The sequence below is a fragment of the Pseudoliparis swirei genome, chromosome 15 (genome assembly GCF_029220125.1).
Source record: "Pseudoliparis swirei isolate HS2019 ecotype Mariana Trench chromosome 15, NWPU_hadal_v1, whole genome shotgun sequence".
Taxonomy (NCBI): Eukaryota; Metazoa; Chordata; class Actinopteri; order Perciformes; family Liparidae; genus Pseudoliparis; species Pseudoliparis swirei.
The window spans coordinates 880389-899806 of record NC_079402.1 but is presented as its reverse complement, the minus strand read 5'-3'; the positions used below and the strand labels follow the sequence as shown (position 1 = coordinate 899806).

Sequence of the window (19418 nt, the reverse complement as noted above, 5' to 3'; positions counted from 1 at the left end):
CACGCTTGTTTTTCTCTTTTCGACACGCAACTTCCAGAGTTAATCAGAACTCAGAAGCAATTTACACGCTCGTTTCGACACGAAACTCCCAGAGTTTGTCAAAACTCAGAAGCAATTTACACGCTTGTTTTCTCTTTTCGACACGCAACTTCCAGAGTTAATCAGAACTCAGAAGCAATTTACACGCTCGTTTTACGACACGAAACTCCCAGAGTTTGTCAAAACTCAGGAGCAATTTACCTCGTTTTACGACACGAAACTCCCAGAGTTTGTCAAAACTCAGAAGCAATTTACGCTCGTTTCTCTTTTCTCGAGAGGAGTGTGAGCACCCCAAGGTCACAGCAAGTCACACACACACATACACCCACACACACACACAGAATGATCCTCTCCAGTTGTCTTCCAAACAAGCAAAATGTGTTGTTGTTATTGTTGTTTTTACACGTATCCTTTGAAGCCAGGAGAAAAGTTGCAATAACCAATACTATGAACTCAAGGGAAGCTTCTACTGTATCATAAGGATACAGCAAATCCGCTAGGATTTGATAACACCAGTTCACAAATATTGTTTTATTTCTCCTTCACTTCTTAGTACCTATCAATGAATTTCCGTTTACCCCTTCAATGCCCCACAGAGGCGTAGTCTGGCCGAGAACCTTCTTCCGAGGAATTCTCAGGGCACTTACGTGTCCCGATACGCTCGGTGTTCAGGTCTCGTTAAAATCGCCAAGAGCTACAGCAAACCCCACACAGTTTATTGAAAACAAAATCTCTCCCTGTCCATTGCATCTCGGAATCTACGAGATGAACTATATTCTCTAATTTACCCTATCAATGGACACTCCCTATCCCTAACAGTGTGATTATGTGCTTATACTTTACATGTGATCAGTTACAGTTTCTAACTGTCTATCTTTTTAATTTACGGGTAGAGGCTTATCCACCGTTGACAACCTAATTTAGTGTACTCAATACAGACATTTTATTAAAAAGGTTGTCTCTACCTGTTGTTTATGAGGATCCTCTGGTTGTCAACCGCCGAACAGCCGCCGACCCTTGGTCGGGAGTCCGGGAAACGGACGTCACCGCTCTGGTCAAAAGCTCTTTGTTACTGTCCAGGTCAGCCAACCAACGGTCGGGGTCACCAAATTGTAACGTAATTCAGAATTGACAGCCTGGAAGAGCTTATACAATACTCCGAGTCTGCTATAGTTCTCTCCTTTAGGGAGACGTTTATTCACTGATCAAAAGCAAAGTACAAATGCTCACCTGCGATTGCAATCACACGGGGAGCTCTCCTCAACACACCTGTCTAGCCCCAGGAACCCACTTCCCCAGCCCATCAAGATTCCATCCCTTCCCCCCAGATCTCGTCACAGGAGCATATCCCATCCCTCTTACCCCTGGGTGGGGGCTGTCTGTTGGCCGTGCGTCCCTCTTGGTATGTGTAAATATTGATAACAAGTGTGAATGTTGAATACGGTCCGGCGTGTAGCTGCCCTTGAGCTGCAGACACAATATCTCTGTCTCCTCACAGGCAAAGTGCCGTCTCTTCTGATGTTTTGCCGGAACCTAGACATTACGGTCCCTTCAATAAATCAGATTAATATTAACAGCTGGTCCATTCTCATGGCCTGGTGGACGTGTGGAGAAGGATGCATCCGGACTGCCGACAGTACACATGGTCCCACGTTAGGGAGGGAAGGATCTCCTCAGCCAGGTTAGACCGTATTTATGTTTTTAAGCACCATTTTAATATTTTAAAAATGTGCAGCATTGTTCCGGCTGGTTTTACTGATCACTTTTTGGTTTTATGTCATGTTTTTATTAGGAACTTTTTACCCAGGAGCGCATATTGGCATTTTAATACAGTTTTAACTTTCGATAGGAATTTTAGAGAGGTGTTGTTTTATTTTTGGGGCATTTTAGGCTGAGGAAGAGTGATTTTAATAATCTTAGGCAGTGGTGGGACCGTGGTAAGGTAGAAATTAAGCTCCTTTGTCAGCAGCACACTTTCAACGTCACTAGAGACGTCACCAGATCTATGAAGGACCTGGAGACTGAGATAGTGGACCTAGAAAGTTTGAGCGAGTCCACAGGAGATCAAGGACATATTGAAGTCCTCAAAAGTAAAAAGGCGGCTCTCGCCGACCTGTTCGAAGTTAAAGTCCAAGGCGCACTGGTCAGGTCGATTCCAGACCATCGCGAGATGGACACTCCTCTAGCTTCTTCTTCGGCCTGGAGAAGAGGAGTGGGCAGGGCGAGTGATCCACTCACTGCTGACGGACGCAGGGCAGCGGTTGTGGAGCCAAGCCAGATCCGGAAGCGGCGGTGGTTTTACCTCCCTTTATGCCACTGAGTATAGGGAGGAGGAAGAGTCGACGGAGGGCTCTGTGGGGAGCTGCCTCAGGTCTCCGAGGAGACTAATGAGGAGCTCGACAGACCCATAACCCCCAAGAGCTGAAAGCTGCCCTGCAGGAATGCAGGAGGCGCGCCCGGATCGACGGCCTCCCGCTGAATTTTACAAAAAATACTGGGATGTCCTCGGAGGACATCCTAGACGTCTTCAACGAGAGTCTGGCCTCTGGTTCCATGCCGATGTCCTGCCGGAGGGCAGTGCTAACCCTGCTGCCAAAAAAAGGAAACCCGCAGGACATCGGTAACTGGCGCCCTGTGTCTCTGCTGTGTGTGGATTACAAGCTTCTGTTCAGGGTCCTCGCCTCCAGGCTGAGGGGAGCTATGGAGCAGGTCCTCCATCGGGACCAGACCTACTGTGTGCCCGGCAGGTCCATGGTGGACAACGTCCACCTCATTCGGGACGTTTTGGAGGTCTCCAGCTCGTTGGGTATGGACACTGGTCTGATTTCTCTCGATCAGGAAAAGGCTTTTGACCGCGTTGAACACGGCTTCCTCTGGAAAGTTCTGGGGAAGTTTGGGTTCAGCGCGGGTTTCATAGCTAAGATCAAGGTGTTGTACAGTAATGTTGAGAGTGTGCTGAAGATAAACGGCAGGCTGTGTGCTCCTTTTAGAGTGAGTAGAGGGGTCCGGCAGGGCTGTGCTCTGTCCGGGATGCTCTACGCACTCTCCCTCGAGCCCCTCATTAAAATACGCTCTAGCCTACATGGTTTGGTTTGACCTGGTTTTAGTAAGAGAATGATTTTATCGGCATATGCCGACGACATTGTTGTTTTTATTAAGAATCAAAATGATGTAAACCTTTTAAATCAAATTGTACATGATTTTAGCACGGCATCATCAGCGAGGGTGAACTGGAAGAAAAGCGAAGCCCTCGCTGTGGGGGAGTGGCGTGGCGGCCTCCCGGTTCTTCCACAAAAGCTCATATGGAAAAAGGACGGTTTTAAATATTTAGGGATATACCTGGGGAAACCGAGCATGGTCCAGAAGAACTGGGAGGGCGTCACAGAGAAGATAGAGGGGAAACTTTCCAAGTGGAAGTGGCTGCTCCCCCAGATGTCTTTTAAAGGGTTTTAAACAATCTTATTGCATCCCAACTGTGGCACAGGTTGACAGTTTTAGACCCTCCCTCGGGCTTCTTAGCCAACATACAAAAGAAGATGGTGGATTTCTTTTGGGAGGGTCTACACTGGGTGCCACAGGGGGTGCTGTTTTTAGCCAGAGAGGAGGGGGGACAGGGCCTTGTCCACCTGGCCAGCCGGACGGCCACTTTTAGATTACAATTTGTTCAGAAGTTTTTAACGAGTCCGGGGTTTTTAGTGTGGCGAGACGTGGCCAGCTGCATGTCCTGGTCTTGTTAGACCTTAGTGCTGCATTCGACACCATTGACCATGACATCCTGTTACAGAGACTGGAGCAGTCGATTGGCATTTCAGGCACGGCACTAATTTGGTTTAAATCCTATTTATCAGATCGATCTCAGTTTGTATTTGTAAACGATGACGCCTCGATAACCACCAACGTTAATCACGGAGTTCCACAAGGTTCTGTGCTTGGACCAATTTTATTTACCTTATACATGCTTCCTTTGGGCAATATTATCAGGAAACACTCCATAAACTTTCATTGTTATGCAGATGACACTCAACTATATTTATCGATAAAACCAGAGGAGAGCAACCAACTCTGTAAAATTCAAGCATGTCTTAAAGACATAAAAACATGGATGACCTGCAACTTCTTGATGTTAAACTCAGACAAAACCGAAGTAATTTTAATCGGCCCTGAGCACCTCAGAGATCAAATATCTGGTGATGTGGATTCTGTAGACGGCATTGCCCTGGCATCCAACACCACTGTAAAGAATCTTGGCGTTATCTTTGATCGGGACTTGTCCTTTAACTCCCACGTAAAGCAAATCTCAAGGACTGCATTCTTTCATCTACGTAATATTTCAAAAATCAGGCACATCTTGTCTCAAAAGATGCAGAAAAATTGGTTCACGTTCGTTACTTGAGACTGGATTACTGCAACTCCTTATTAGCAGGCTGCTCTAATAAATCTCTTAGGTCCCTCCAGTTGATCCAGAATGCTGCAGCTCGTGTTCTCACTAAAACTAAGAAAAGAGATCACATCACTCCTGCACTAGCTGCTCTGCACTGGCTCCCAGTAAAATCAAGAATCACTTTTAAAATTCTTCTCTTAACCTACAAAGCCTTGATTGGTGATGCTCCATCATATCTTAAGGAGCTTGTCGTACCATATTGCCCACTAGAGAGCTACGCTCACTAAATGCGGGACTACTTGTAGTTCCTAGAGTCTTAAAAAGTAGAATGGGAGCCAGAGCCTTTAGTTATCAAGCTCCTCTTTTATGGAACCAGCTTCCAATTTCAGTCCGGAGGCAGACACAGTCACCTCGTTTAAGAGTAGACTTAAGACCTTCCTCTTTGACAGAGCTTATAGTTAGGGCTGAATCAGGTTTGCCCTGGTCCAGCCCCTTGATATGCTGCTATAGGCTTATAGCTGCCGGGGACGTTTTAGGATGCACTGAGTACCTATCTCCTCTTTTTCTCTCCTTAAGGATGAATTTTCATCTCTCAATCACACGTTACTAACTCTGCTTTCTCCCGGAAGTCCTTTTGACTTTACGTCTCATGGGGTCATCGGACCCTATGAGACGGCATAGATCCTATCTGCCTGATGGATCGTCTGGGTCGTGGAATTCCTGCTCATGACTACGCCACTGTCCTGTTGAGACTCCGCCCACTCCTCCTCCCCACCGCCATCTGCCTGATGGATCGTGGAGGTCTCCATCGTGGAATATGCCTACTATGAACTATTCATACACTCTGTCATATTCATTGAATGTATTTTAACTCTAAATCTGTCCTTCTGTACACATTACATCTATTGCATCTGTCCATCCTAGGAGAGGGATCCTCCTCTGTTGCTCTCCTCCAGATTTCTTCCCTTTTTTTCCCCCTGAAGGGTTATTTGGGAGTTTTTCCTGGTCCGATGTGAGGTTTTGGGGCAGGGATGTCTATGTGTACAGATTGTAAAGCACTCCGAGACAAATTTGTAACTTGTGAAATTGGGCTATACAAATAAACTGAATTGAATTGAATTGAATCCTGAGACGTGCTGACAACCTGGGGCTGGATACTGCTCTGTTTTTAATAGACCCCAGCATTTTAAAGTTAAGTGGGCTGCCTCCTTTTTATCAGGGTGTTTTTAAGTCGTGGGCCCTTTTTAAGCACGAAAGGTGCCCAGTCTGACTCTCTGTTCTGGTTGTTGAGAGAACCATTAATTTATAATGCAAAACTGTACATTAGCAGCAGCGTCACCCTGGACTAACGGGCGCTGCTGCGAACAAAGACTCTTTCCTGCAGCAGTTGGTGGATGCAGTGGGGCGGCTGAGCGACCCCCGGCCCTGGGCTCCTGCTGGGGATGCATTCCAACCGGGTGGCGAGGAGGCTCCTGGAGCTGTGGAGGCAGAGGCTGACCGGGTTGGAGAGGAGCCTCCTCAACGACTACAGCCAGCAGAGAACAGAGCCGGACCCTGCAGACCCCTTCCCAGACATCTCCCTCAGCCCGGGGCTAGGGGGACTCACCGGCCCCCTGCTAAGAACGAGCCACCCAGAAAACTGCACACTGAACAAAGCAGACAAGAAGACTTTGTATTTTAACCTCGTGAAGAGCATCAACAGGTCCAGACTGTGCAACAGACCGCCCACTGTGTGGTCAGAGAGACTTGGGCATGGAGGCCCTGGCCCGCAGTGGGGGGTCCTATACAAGCCTCCCCTGAAGAAAAGGACCGCTGACCTCCAGTGGCGGATTTTACACGGTGCTGTCGCGTCCAACGCTTTTATTTCGGTAATCAATCCCACTGTCCTGAGCCAGTGCCCCTTCTGCGACCTCCGGGAGACTATTTACCATGTTTTTAATGAGTGTAAGAGACTTTTGAGTTTCTTCGCTCTTTTAACATTGGTTTTTAGTCTTTTTAATGTGGCTTTTACAGAGAAGGTTTTTATCATGGGAGCTGCCTACAAAAAGACGGAAAAAGAAAAATGGCAGCTCCTTAATTTTTTATCCGGCGAAGCCAAAATGGCCATTTATGTAACAAGAAAGTCCCGGGTGGAAAAGAAAGAGGGGCAGGAGGCCGGGGCAGTGTGGCTCTGTAACATCAGAGCCAGACTCTGGCTGGAGTTCAGGTTTTATAAACACATTGGAGACCTGGATGCTTTTAAACAACGCTAGTGTTTTAAAGATATTGTTTGCTCTGTGGTGGAAGAGGAGCTGGAGTTTGCACCACTTTTTATGAGGTAAAACATGTTTTATTTGTTTTTAATGTTTTGTTTTTTGGTTGTGGTGTTTTTTATTTTAAACAACCTAATTTTGTAAAGCACTTTATTTTTAAGAAGCTATGTAAAAGCTGAGAAAATGTGAAATAAAGTGTTTTTCAAAAATCAAAAAAAATCTCCTCTCTCCCCCCCCGCCCCCCTTTCTCTCTCAGCGAGGCCTCATCCCCGGCCCTCCCTTCCTGTTGGGGGCGTGCTGCGTGGTCTTTGCCTTCGTGGTCGCCCTCTTCATCCCGGAGAAGCCCTCTCCCTCCTCCTCCTCCCCCCCCACCCCTCCTCCCAGCTGTCTCCTGTGGACAAGCCCCAGCTGGACAGCAAGGAGTCCATGTCCTCGCTGGCCGGCGTGCACATAAACACGCCCCTCCCGGGCAGCGCCGAGGAGGCCCCGCCCACCGCCAGCAACGAGGACTTGGAGCTGCTGCTGCAGGACAGCGTGGTGTGATGGAGGCGGGGCTTCCACCGCTGCTCCATACAGCGTGGTCTGATGGAGGCGGGGCTTCCACCTCGCTGACAGCCCGTTGGCTGGAGGCCAGAACTCAGTGTACGTTTACTTTTTGTCACAACGCTCCGGCAGCCCTGGTTTTGGTCGCCAGGAGGAGGCGCAGGAGGAGGCGCAGGAGGAGGCGCTCCTCCACCAGGAGCATCTGTTGAGCGACCAATCGGGATGTTTTCTTTCACAAGGAGGCGGAGCCAAGAGCTGCCGATCAGACGGCTCGGTTTCAAGAGATATGATTGGTTGGTTGAAAAGAGGAGGAGCCAACTACAGGTCTGGGACACACAGTCTTCAGGTTCAACAGAAAGGTTCTTGATTGTTTTTAATCATTTGGTTTATTTCTTATTGTTATAACATCAGAGGCTCGACAGGTTTACGGGTGATTCAGTTGTTCTTTTGTTATTTTAATTCTTTGAGTGTCTTTACCTGCTGAGAACACGGTTAACGCTTCATGATCCGCTGACAGCAGACCGTCCCCCCCCTCCACTCAGAGCAGTTTGTTTCACCTGCTCCTCCTCCTCCTCGTGATGAAGATGCAGCTCAACGTGCTTCACCCTGTTTTCATTTGTGATTCCTGTAATTAACATAAAATCTAATTGCGTCAAACCCCAACGTTCAGGCCGGCCGCTCCATGGCGCCCCCTTCAGGCCGGCCGCTCCGCAGCACGCTGCTAGTTTCGTCTTTTAGTTTCCCCCCCGACAGCAGATGAACTTCTTCTCAGCGTCGTCAGAGGAGACGCACACACACAAACGCACACGCACACTTGAATGCACCGCGGCGTGTCGGCGGGTCGGCGTGTTGTGGTGAGCTCAGGGTCAGTGGCGCTGAGAGGTTGGGGGTTCGATTCCCCGGGACACCATTAAGTTCCTTAATGCTGTTTACATGCACACCAGTATACGATCTGAGTTTAAAACATGAGGAGGAAAAGTTAGTTTTTTAAATGTAGACGCATCTGCTCTTTATTCTTATTATTCCTCCAGCTGCTCTGATGACCTCTTGGATACATTTCGGGTTGAGGTCTGAGGCGTGAGCTCATGCTGTCCTCACCAGGTGAGCTGGTGGCGAGTCCCAGACGACGGGAGACGTCAGTGTGCATGTGAACTCTTGTTAACTCAGTTATTTAACTTCACTGGTACCGACTCGACGTGTAACTGCTGTACCTCCGATGTGTGTCGCGCGTGGAGGCGGGCTCCACTGTAAGGTGTCCTGTGTGGAAGCACCGGCCTGGTGTTGGTTGTGGGGATTAAAGAGAACAACACTTGACATCCGCTTGACGAGTGCTTAAGAAAAGAAGATCCACAGAGACGGGGTTCTTCCTTTTGCTGGGGGGTCTTTGTGTGGGACATCGTGGACAAATCACGATTATTTGTGCCCTTATTTAACTGCACACACATTTATCTAAATACATATTTGATCAGATGAACTCCCAGTTTAATTCATTCTGCTTTGTTTTTAAATGATTAAAATGTCTTTTTTATTTTTTTACCAGTTCACAATATATATATATTTTTACATTTAAGTTACAATTTGACTGCACTATTACTTTTGGCAACTAAATATTATATCACGCTTTATATTATAAGTTATATATTTTTATTTCGCAAATAAAGCCTTTACGATGAAGCTTTAAACATCTATAGTCAATTCAATTCAATTCAGTTTATTTGTATAGCCCAATTTCACAAATTACAAATTTGTCTCAGAGTGCTTTACAATCTGTACACATAGACATCCCTGACCTTTGACCTTTGACCTCACATCGGATCAGGAAAAACTCCCAAATAACCCTTCAGGGGAAAAAAAGGGAAGAAACCTGCAGGAGAGCAACAGAGGAGGATCCCTCTCCTAGGATGGACAGAACAATAGATGTAATGTGTACAGAAGGACAGATTTAGAGTTTAAATACATTCAATGAATGTGACAGTGTATGAATAGTTCATAGTAGGCATATTCCACGATGGAGACCTCCACCATCCATCAGGCAGATGGCGGTGGGGAGGAGGAGTGGGCGGAGTCTCAACAGGACAGTGGAGACATCCTTAAGGAGAGAGAAAAGAGGAGAGAGGAGCTCAGTGCATCCTAAACGTCCCCCGGCAGCTATCAGCCTATAGCAGCATATCAAGGGGCTGGACCAGGTGAACCTGATTCAGCCCTAACTATAAGCTCTGTCAAAGAGGAAGGTCTTAAGTCTACTCTTAAACGAGGTGACTGTGTCTGCCTCCAGGACTGAAGGTGAAGCTGGTTCCATAAAAGAGGAGCTTGATAACTAAAGGCTCTGGCTCCCATTCTACTTTTTAAGACTCTAGGAACTACAAGTAGTCCCGCATTTAGTGAGCGTAGCTCTCTAGTGGGGCAATATGGTACTACAAGCTCCTTAAGATATGATGGAGCATCACCAATCAAGACTTTGTAGGTTAAGAGAAGAATTTTAAAAGTGATTCTTGATTTTACTGGGAGCCAGTGCAGAGCAGCTAGTGCAGGAGTGATGTGATCTCTTTTCTTAGTTTTAGTGATATATATATATATATATATATATATATGCTACATATGTGCATGTCAATCTAAATTAAAATAATCAACTGACTCAAACTTCATGAAATATAATGTATAAGATGAAAGACGTTTGCGATGAGCGCCGCTCCACAGCGCCCTCTACCGGGCAATGCGCGGCACTGCCTGTGATTCCCGCTCAGGAACGCCCGTCCAATCACAGTCCGCGGTGTGGGTCACGTGACGCAGCGCCGACACAGAAGACGGACTGGAAGTGGACAACCAATATGGCGGCGCCTCCGTTCAGCTTCACTCCGGAGCGGTACTGGACGGAGGACAAAGAGAGGGCGCTCATTGCGTTCTTCTCCAGTAAGTCCAACATCTTCAGCGGCAACTTGCTCCATAAAAGTTGCCGGTTTTTAAATCGACGAGTTGTCGTAAACGGCAACAATTGTGGGCAACCGTTGCTCGGTCGAGACCGACAGAAACAGCAATGGCGACTAGCAACTAGCGCCTCGTCGTCCTCCCGGTGGACCGCACGGCGGCTCCACGCGCCCCGGTGCCGTTAAGAGACTTCCACCGCGGCGGGAGTCCCGGTGATGCGTCATGTCTTTACGGTTAACTGAGATACGTAGAGCAACTATATGCTCACATTACAACGACACGTTAGACATGTCATAACATCTGAAGCGCAGTGCAGTTGCTGCAACTCTGGCGAGTTGCCCTGTTGAGGCAATTAATAATAATAATGATAATAATAATAACTGCTGATGCTCCCACAGATGTTCATGTATTATAATAACTACTAAATCCACCCGAGGAGAGCAACGCAACCACAATACTGTGTGTGTGTGTGTGTGCACGCGCGTACTTTTTCATAACATAATGTTCATACCCTGAAGTTTAAAAAAAACATACATGAGTTAACTTTATCTCAAAACTATCTCACTGATGTCTCAAGTTTCTTTTTTTATATTTTGTTATTTAATTTAATGTTTTTTTGTAATATATATATTAAAATGACTTCTGGTCCCAACGTGGAGACCTTTAAAATAATAATAGCACAAATAAATACATGGATGTAAATTCACTGAATTGTTATTTGTCATAATAATAAATCGTCTTTGTAAAAATATAATCTCCCAGATTATCAGGAATTATAAAACCTTTTAATGCGAAAACAAATGAGTCAGAATCTAAACAGAAATAACCATTAAATTCATCTTATAACCCTTCATATTTTATCTTATGTCACACATACTTGATCCATTTATTGATCCTTCATTCTACGATAAACACACTGTGTGTGTGTGTCTCCCAGAACACGGCTGTCTGTGGAACCACAAGTCTGAGAGCTACAAGAACCGCCAGCTGCGGTGGAAGACCCTGGAGCACCTGAGGGTGCTGCTGTCCTCCCACGCCCCCCCCCACCCCCTCACAGGTGAGTCCGGTTCATCCGAGCTGCCCCGAGCTCCAGGAACCCAAACGCTCCTCCTTCCTTCTCCCAGTGGAAGAGATCAAGAACAAGTTCAAGAACCTGCGCACCACCTTCCAGCGCCAGTACAAGATGGTGAAGGCGGGCGGGCCGGACGGCGCCTTCGTGCCTCAGTGGAAGTTCTACGAGCAGCTGATGTTCCTGAGGGGCTGCTGGGACCGGGACGGCCCCGACGACCGGCCGCCGCCCCCCTCGCCGCCGCAGGAAGACACCCGGCTGGTTGGCCCCGCCCCCCTGATTGGCTCCGCCCCCATCGTCCCCACCCCGTCCTCCTGCGTCCCCTCCAACGCGCTGGGGAAATGCTACTGGACCGAAGAGAGGGAGCGCCAGCTGATCGGGTTCTACTCCGGTAAACAACCGGATCCCTGACTGTTGTGTTCAATGAGGGTGTGGATCCCTGATGGTTGTTGTTGTTGTTGTTGTGTCACAGAGCACGACTGCCTCTGGAGGAAGAAGTCCCAGAACTACAACAACCGTCCGCTGCGCCTGCGCCTGCTGGAGGCTCTGAGCCGCCGGCTGGCCGACCGCTCGGCCTCCTTCTCAGGTACCGGCCCAGACGCCGGCGTGGCCTCCGTCCAGAGCCAGCACCCTGTGGCCGTGTGGGTCGAGTCTCATGTTGCACTCCTTGTGTTTCAGTTGAAGACCTGAAGTCCAAGTTCAAGAACCTTCGGACGGTTTTCAACCGCGAGTTCAAGGCGGGGAAGTCGAGCCGCGAGGCCGCCGGGCGCCACGCGCCCCGCTGGAAGCACTACGGCGAGCTGCTGTTCCTGAGCGAGTCCTGTGAGGACGAGCCCGACGGCCCGGAGGACGCCAAGATACTGACGCCGAGGGAAGGCCGGGACCTGGACCGGGACCGGGACCGGGACCTGGACCGGGGGAACCAACCGTCCTCCTCCGCCCAGGTCACGTTCGGCGACCCCTCTCTCTCCGGTGACCCGTGCCAGGTCTTCCTCCCCGCGTCTCCGGATGACCTCAAACCAGCTGTCGCCATGTTTGCCGCCTCCCCGTCCTCTCCGGCGCCGGACCCCGAGCCGGACCCCGCGCCGGACCCCAGGCCGTGCACAGGCCCCGCCCCTCTGGACTTCTCCGGCTCCCCTCTGGCCGACGGCAGGCCGAGCTGCCACTGGAACGAGGCCAAAGTCCAGCAGCTCATATCGTTTTACTCCGGTTGGTCATTCAGTTTTTATAATCCGGTGGACCGGTTGAGAAAAAGATTCTGACCGGATCACTTGGATCAGTTCCCTTTTAAAGTAAAAAAAGAGTTTCAGTTTATCCTTGTTGTTGTAATACTCACTGCGGCCACAAGGGGTCACCACCGCTCCTCTCCTCCAGAGCACAGCTGTCTGTGGAACCACAAGTCCGAGAGCTACAGGAACCGGCCGCTGCGGCGGCGCCTGCTGGAGACGCTGAGCGGGCTGCTGACCGACCGCCAGGCGGCGCCCTTCCCAGGTAATGACGGTAACCACGGTGACGGCGTCGCCCTCGCGGCGCCGCCTGACCCTCCGTGCGCCCCTCCTCCTCCTCAGTGGAAGACATCAAGACGAAGTTCCGTAACCTGCGGACGATCTTCCAGCGCGAGCACAAGGCGGCGAGCGCCAACCGGACGTGCGGCTCGGAGGACTTCTACCTGCCGCGCTGGAGGCACTACGGCGAGCTGCGCTTCCTCTGCGAGTCCTGCGACGAGGACGACCTCCAGGGGGCGCCGAAGCCCCGCCTCCTCGGCCCGGCGCTCGGCGGCCGTTACCACGACGACGCCGACCGCGCCGCCGCGCTCCTGAAGCCGCCTCCCTCGCCCACGCCGCCCGACTCCCCCCCCTCCTCCTCCCCCTCCCCCCCCTCCTCCCCCTCCTCTCACTCCTCCCACGCCGACAGCCGAGCGGCGTGCGGACGCAAGCGTGCCGGCCGCCGCCGCCTCCCGCCGCCGCCGCCGCCCGGCGAGGTGCTGGACGTCATCAGGGCCTTCTGCCACAGCCAGGGGGCGTCGCCGCACGCCGGCTTCCTGAAGTACGTCGAGGAATGTCTGAACGAGACGGCGCCGCACAAAGTGAAGAAGATGAAGAAGAAGATCATCGAGACCATCCACGGCGTGGAGGACGAGGGCTAGAGGTCACGGGGGTCACTCCTGAGAGAACGTCAGGAGAACATGTGACCATCACTCGCGTGGCAGAGAGCCGGTGGGTCACGGTTCTCTGCCACGGAACCTCGTCCCAGCGTGTGCTCAGTGTATCCCACAATGCACCTGGGCCAGAGACATTCCGTCTGAACACCTAGCATGTAGCGGCATCCAGCTCAGCTACGCAGGAACACGGCAACACGCTAATGCACCGGCTAACACGCTAATGCACCGGCTAACACGCTAATGCACCGGCTAACACGCTAACGTGGAACATTCCCACGACGTGTGTTTCGTGACTTTAATGTTCAGACGACAAACGACCTGAAGGACTTCACCAGCTGGCAGGTCCTGCATATATATATACAGGACTGTCTCAGAAAATTAGAATATTGTGATGAAGTTCTTTATTTTCTGTAATGCAATTCAAAAAACAAAAACGTCATGCATTCTGGATTCATTACAAATCAACTGAAATATTGCAAGCCTTTTATTCTTTTAATATTGCTGATTATGGCTTACAGCTTAAGAAAACTCAAATATCCTATCTCTAAATATTAGAATATCATGAAAAAGTATACTAGTAGGGTATTAAACAAATCACTTGAATTGTCTAATTAACTCGAAACACCTGCAAGGGTTTCCTGAGCCTTGACAAACACTCAGCTGTTATAGGTCTGAGGAAATATTAAAATTTTATGAGATAGGATTTTAGAGTTTTCTTAAGCTGTAAGCCATAATCAGCAATATTAAAAGAATAAAAGGCTTGCAATATTTCAGTTGATTTGTAATGAATCCAGAATGCATGACATTTTTGTTTTTTTAATTGCATTACAGAAAATAAAGAACTTTATCACAATATTCTAATTTTCTGAGACAGTCCTGTATATAAATATATCTATCTGATATATATATACATATATATTTATAGATATATATGTATATTTATAGATGTATAAATATACATATATATATATGATATATATATACATATATATCTATATAAATATAGATATATATAAATAGATATAGATATATCTATCTGATATATATATACATATATATCTATAGAGATATAGATATATTTATATATAAATATAGATATATATATCTGATATATATATACATATATATCTATATAAATATAGATATAGCTATATATATATAAATATAGATATATACATATCTATAGATATATATATATACATATATCTATATATAGATACATGTATACATATATATATTTATATATATATAGATATAAATATATATATGGATATATGTATACATATATCGATATATATTTATATATAGATATATGTATACATATATCTAGATATATCTATTTATATATCTATTTATATATAGATATATACATATATCTATAGATATATGTATACATGTATCTATATATAGATATATGTATATATATATCTATATATAAATAAAGATATATATTTATATATATCAGATAGATATATGTGTATATATATATATCTATATAGATATATATATCTATATATAGATAGATATATGTATACATATATCTATATATATGTATATTTATATGTATGTATATATATTTATATATATATATTAAACCTGTTGTATTAAAACTCAAGAATTGAGAGAAATAAACGAGACGACAGAGGAATATTTGAGCTTCATTTCGTTTGTTTTTAAAGTCACACTATAAAATAAGAATTAAATCGAAATGTATATTTCCGGGTGACGTTTTATTCTTTGATGCTATATAAGTCGTAAGATAATGTGTCACTTTAGTTTAAAAACATAAACGAATGACGTCTGTACCGTGTTTATCATGTCTGTAAATGTTATTTTATATCTTTTATAACTATCTGATCATCAGCTAAGTGTAAGATATTTAAATAGTTCATCTAGTATCTTTAAACAATAAAGATGTTATTAATCACTTATTTAAGTTTTGGTTTCTTCAAAATCTTTAAAGAAATAATGTTTTAGATTTTTTACAGTTTATAATAGTTTCCATATAAATGATTTCCTTTGGGTTCATGTTTAAATTGAAACTCTTATTGGATCAACAACACAGAAACGACTTACACACGGATCAATATTAAGTATATATATATAAATACATATATGTGTGTATATATATATAGATTGCATTTACAATTTTTTACAAAATCATCTTCACTTCTCTCACCGATGTTAGAGTAATTAAAATATGATTTAAAAGTATAAAATATAGTGGAGTTGAAAGAAAGTAAGAACCTGAGTTGAGGGAAGGTGTAGTTCCATGGCTCGCCTCTAGGTGGCGCCCTCCCACTGATCCTCAGCACGGCCTTCAAATGAGAAGAATCTTTAAATCAGATTCACACCTCAACTGAAGGCCCAGAGCTTATATATATATATACATAGATATATATACATATATATATATAGATATATATGTATATATACGTGTATATATATATACATATGTATACAAATATATATATGTATATAATATACATATATATATTTCTCCCCCGCTCTGCAGAAGGAGAGTGACCCATCTCCTCGTTTCCAAGGCGACGCCGTTAACCCTTGAAAGCCGACTCCCGGCGTGCTGGGTGTGTCATCCGAACCCGAGCTGTGACCTTTGACCCCGTCAGCGATACGCCTGTTGGAGCTTCCATCAAACCACATTCCCAACTCACCTGAGGCAGGGCGGCGTGGTGAAGCTGCTACCTGACCACAGGGAGGAGACACGAGGACCTCAGAGAGATCACATGGACCACAACAACAACAACAAGGGGACCCGAACAGCTTCAAAGAGACTACATGACGACAAAGAGAGAGAGAGAGAGAGAGAGGGAGAGAGGGAGGCAGAGAGAGAGAGGGAGGGAGGGAGAGATTTTTTTTTGATTTTTAGAAAACCTTTATTCAAAGAAAACTTTGAACCACAATAAACCAAATTATTTTCAACACAAACATAAATGCAGCACCAATCCTGAAACAAAGAGAACGTCCATGGTGCTCATGCTGGACACTAAACTAAAGTCCACTGAGGACAGGAAGTGCCTCCTGCCCTCCGTCTTGAGGCTGAAGCTCCTCCCAGAGGCTCTGGCTCCTCCTCTTCATTCGATCTCTCCTCTCATCGTCCACCACCTGCAGCACCTTGTTGAGTTCACACAGGATCTTCTTGAGCCTGTAGAACTCCTGTGGCGTGAAGCTCCTCTCTCGTCTTCATCGTCAGGAAAGTGGCGGACAGGAAGAACTTATCCCTGCAGAAGTGGTCCTCCACCTTGACGTGGTCCTCCACCTTGACGTGGTCCTCCACCTTGACGTGGTCCTCCACCTTGACGTGGTCCTCCATCTTGACGTGGTCCTCCACCTTGAAGTGGTCCTCCACCTTGACGTGGTCCTCCACCTTCACGTGGTCCTCCACCTTGACGTGGTCCTCCACCTTGACGTGGTCCTCCACCTTGACGTGGTCCTACACCTTGACGTGGTCCTCCACCTTGACGTGGTCCTCCACCTTCACGTGGTCCTCCACCTTGACGTGGTCCTACACCTTGACGTGGTCCTCCACCTTGACGTGGTCCTCCACCTTGACGTGGTCCTACACCTTGACGTGGTCCTCCACCTTGACGTGGTCCTCCACCTTCACGTGGTCCTCCACCTTGACGTGGTCCTCCACCTTGACGTGGTCCTCCACCTTCACGTGGTCCTCCACCTTCACGTGGTCCTCCACCTTCACGTGGTCCTCCACCTTGAAGTGGTCCTCCACCTTCACGTGGTCCTCCACCTTCACGTGGTCCTCCACCTTCACGTGGTCCTCCACCTTGAAGTGGTCCTCCACCTTCACGTGGTCCTCCACCTTGACGTGGTCCTCCACCTTGAAGTGGTCCTCCACCTTGACGTGGTCCTCCACCTTGACGTGGTCCTCCACCTTCACGTGGTCCTCCACCTTCACGTGGTCCTCCACCTTGACGTGGTCCTCCACCTTCACGTGGTCCTCCACCTTGACGTGGTCCTCCACCTTGAAGTGGTCCTCCACCTTGACGTGGTCCTCCACCTTGACGTGGTCCTCCACCTTGACGTGGTCCTCCACCTTCACGTGGTCCTCCACCTTGACGTGGTCCTCCACCTTCACGTGGTCCTCCACCTTGACGTGGTCCTCCACCTTCACGTGGTCCTCCACCTTGACGTGGTCCTCCACCTTGACGTGGTCCTCCACCTTGACGTGGTCCTCCACCTTGACGTGGTCCTCCACCTTGACGTGGTCCTCCACCTTGACGTGGTCCTCCACCTTCACGTGGTCCTCCACCTTGACGTGGTCCTCCACCTTGACGTGGTCCTCCACCTTGACGTGGTCCTCCACCTTGACGTGGTCCTCCACCTTGACGTGGTCCTCCACCTTGAAGTGGTCCTCCACCTTCACGTGGTCCTCCACCTTCACGTGGTCCTCCACCTTGACGTGGTCCTCCACCTTGACGTGGTCCTCCACCTTCACGTGGTCCTCCACCTTCACGTGGTCCTCCACCTTGAAGTGGTCCTCCACCTTCACGTGGTCCTCCACCTTCACGTGGTCCTCCACCTTGAAGTGGTCCTCCACCTTGACGTGGTCCTCCACCTTGACGTGGTCCTCCACCTTCACGTGGTCCTCCACCTTGAAGTGGTCCTCCACCTTGACGTGGTCCTCCACCTTGACGTGGTCCTCCACCTTGAAGTGGTCCTCCACCTTGACGTGGTCCTCCACCTTCACGTGGTCCTCCACCTTCACGTGGTCCTCCACCTTCACGTGGTCCTCCACCTTGAAGTGGTCCTCCACCTTGACGTGGTCCTCCACCTTGACGTGGTCCTCCACCTTGAAGTGGTCCTCCACCTTCACGTGGTCCTCCACCTTGACGTGGTCCTCCACCTTCACGTGGTCCTCCACCTTGACGTGGTCCTCCACCTTCACGTGGTCCTCCACCTTCACGTGGTCCTCCACCTTGAAGTGGTCCTCCACCTTGACGTGGTCCTCCACCTTGACGTGGTCCTCCACCTTGAAGTGGTCCTCCACCTTGACGTGGTCCTCCACCTTGAAGTGGTCCTCCACCTTCACGTGGTCCTCCACCTTGACGTGGTCCTCCACCTTCACGTGGTCCTCCACCTTGACGTGGTCCTCCACCTTGACGTGGTCCTCCACCTTCACGTGGTCCTCCACCTTGACGTGGTCCTCCACCTTCACGTGGTCCTCCACCTTCACGTGGTCCTCCACCTTCACGTGGTCCTCCACCTTCACGTGGTCCTCCACCTTGACGTGGTCCTCCACCTTGACGTGGTCCTCCACCTTGACGTGGTCCTCCACCTTCACGTGGTCCTCCACCTTGACGTGGTCCTCCACCTTCACGTGGTCCTCCACCTTGACGTGGTCCTCCACCTTCACGTGGTCCTCCACCTTGACGTGGTCCTCCACCTTCACGTGGTCCTCCACCTTCACGTGGTCCTCCACCTTCACGTGGTCCTCCACCTTGACGTGGTCCTCCACCTTCACGTGGTCCTCCACCTTCCGTGGTCCTCCACCTTCACGTGGTCTCCTTCTCTTCCTTTGATCTCCTCCACCTTAGTGTGGATCCTGGACTCTGGCTCCCCCTTCCTGGACCTCCTTCTTCCTCATCACCTCCTCCACCTCCTCGGGGACTCTAAACGGGACTCTCCTCCTCCGCCTCCATGTCCACCTCACTGTCTGACAGCCTCACCTCCCTGACACCTGTCTCCTCTCTTCCTCTGACTCCTTGTCCTCCTCACCTTCCTGGGCACCTCAGCCCCTTCTTCCTCTCCCTCCTCATCCTTGGACTGGACCAGTGCCCCTCCTCTTCCTCCTCCACAACCTGCTGTGCACCCCCCTCTGCCTCCTCCATCCTGCTGGCACCCAGTTCCTGGCTCTCCCTCCCCCTGCGCTCCGCCCGAGCCGCCTGCTGTCAGTGTTCTGCTCAGCAGCTCTCCACCAGTGGCAGTCCCTGGCTCTGTGCCCTCTCCCACAGATGAAGCACTCCCGTCCCTGAGGAGATGTAGATGGGTAGTTGTGCCCGCCACCCTGAT

The 19418-nt window shown here is 48.6% G+C and overlaps 1 protein-coding gene across 1 annotated transcript; it reads left to right on the top strand.

Annotated features, from left to right (window-relative positions):
* The first annotated feature begins 10043 nt into the window (after positions 1 to 10043).
* On the top strand, positions 10044 to 13809 carry LOC130205630 (uncharacterized). The gene is made up of 7 exons (XM_056433115.1): positions 10044 to 10125; positions 11078 to 11197; positions 11265 to 11600; positions 11682 to 11795; positions 11888 to 12418; positions 12584 to 12700; positions 12778 to 13809. The coding sequence occupies exons 1-7, from the start codon at positions 10044 to 10046 to the stop codon at positions 13353 to 13355; spliced, it is 1878 nt and encodes a 625-aa protein (XP_056289090.1). The 3' UTR covers positions 13356 to 13809.
* The last annotated feature ends 5609 nt before the right edge of the window (positions 13810 to 19418 follow it).

Excerpts from the sequence above, each read along its gene's own strand:
- LOC130205630 (XM_056433115.1), top strand. The coding sequence starts at position 10,044 with ATGGCGGCGCCTCCGTTCAGCTTCACTCCGGAGCGGTACTGGACGGAG. Across the intron at positions 11,796-11,887 it reads CCGCTCGGCCTCCTTCTCAG|TTGAAGACCTGAAGTCCAAG; the intron begins GTACCGGCCCAG and ends CTTGTGTTTCAG. Across the intron at positions 12,701-12,777 it reads CCAGGCGGCGCCCTTCCCAG|TGGAAGACATCAAGACGAAG; the intron begins GTAATGACGGTA and ends CCTCCTCCTCAG.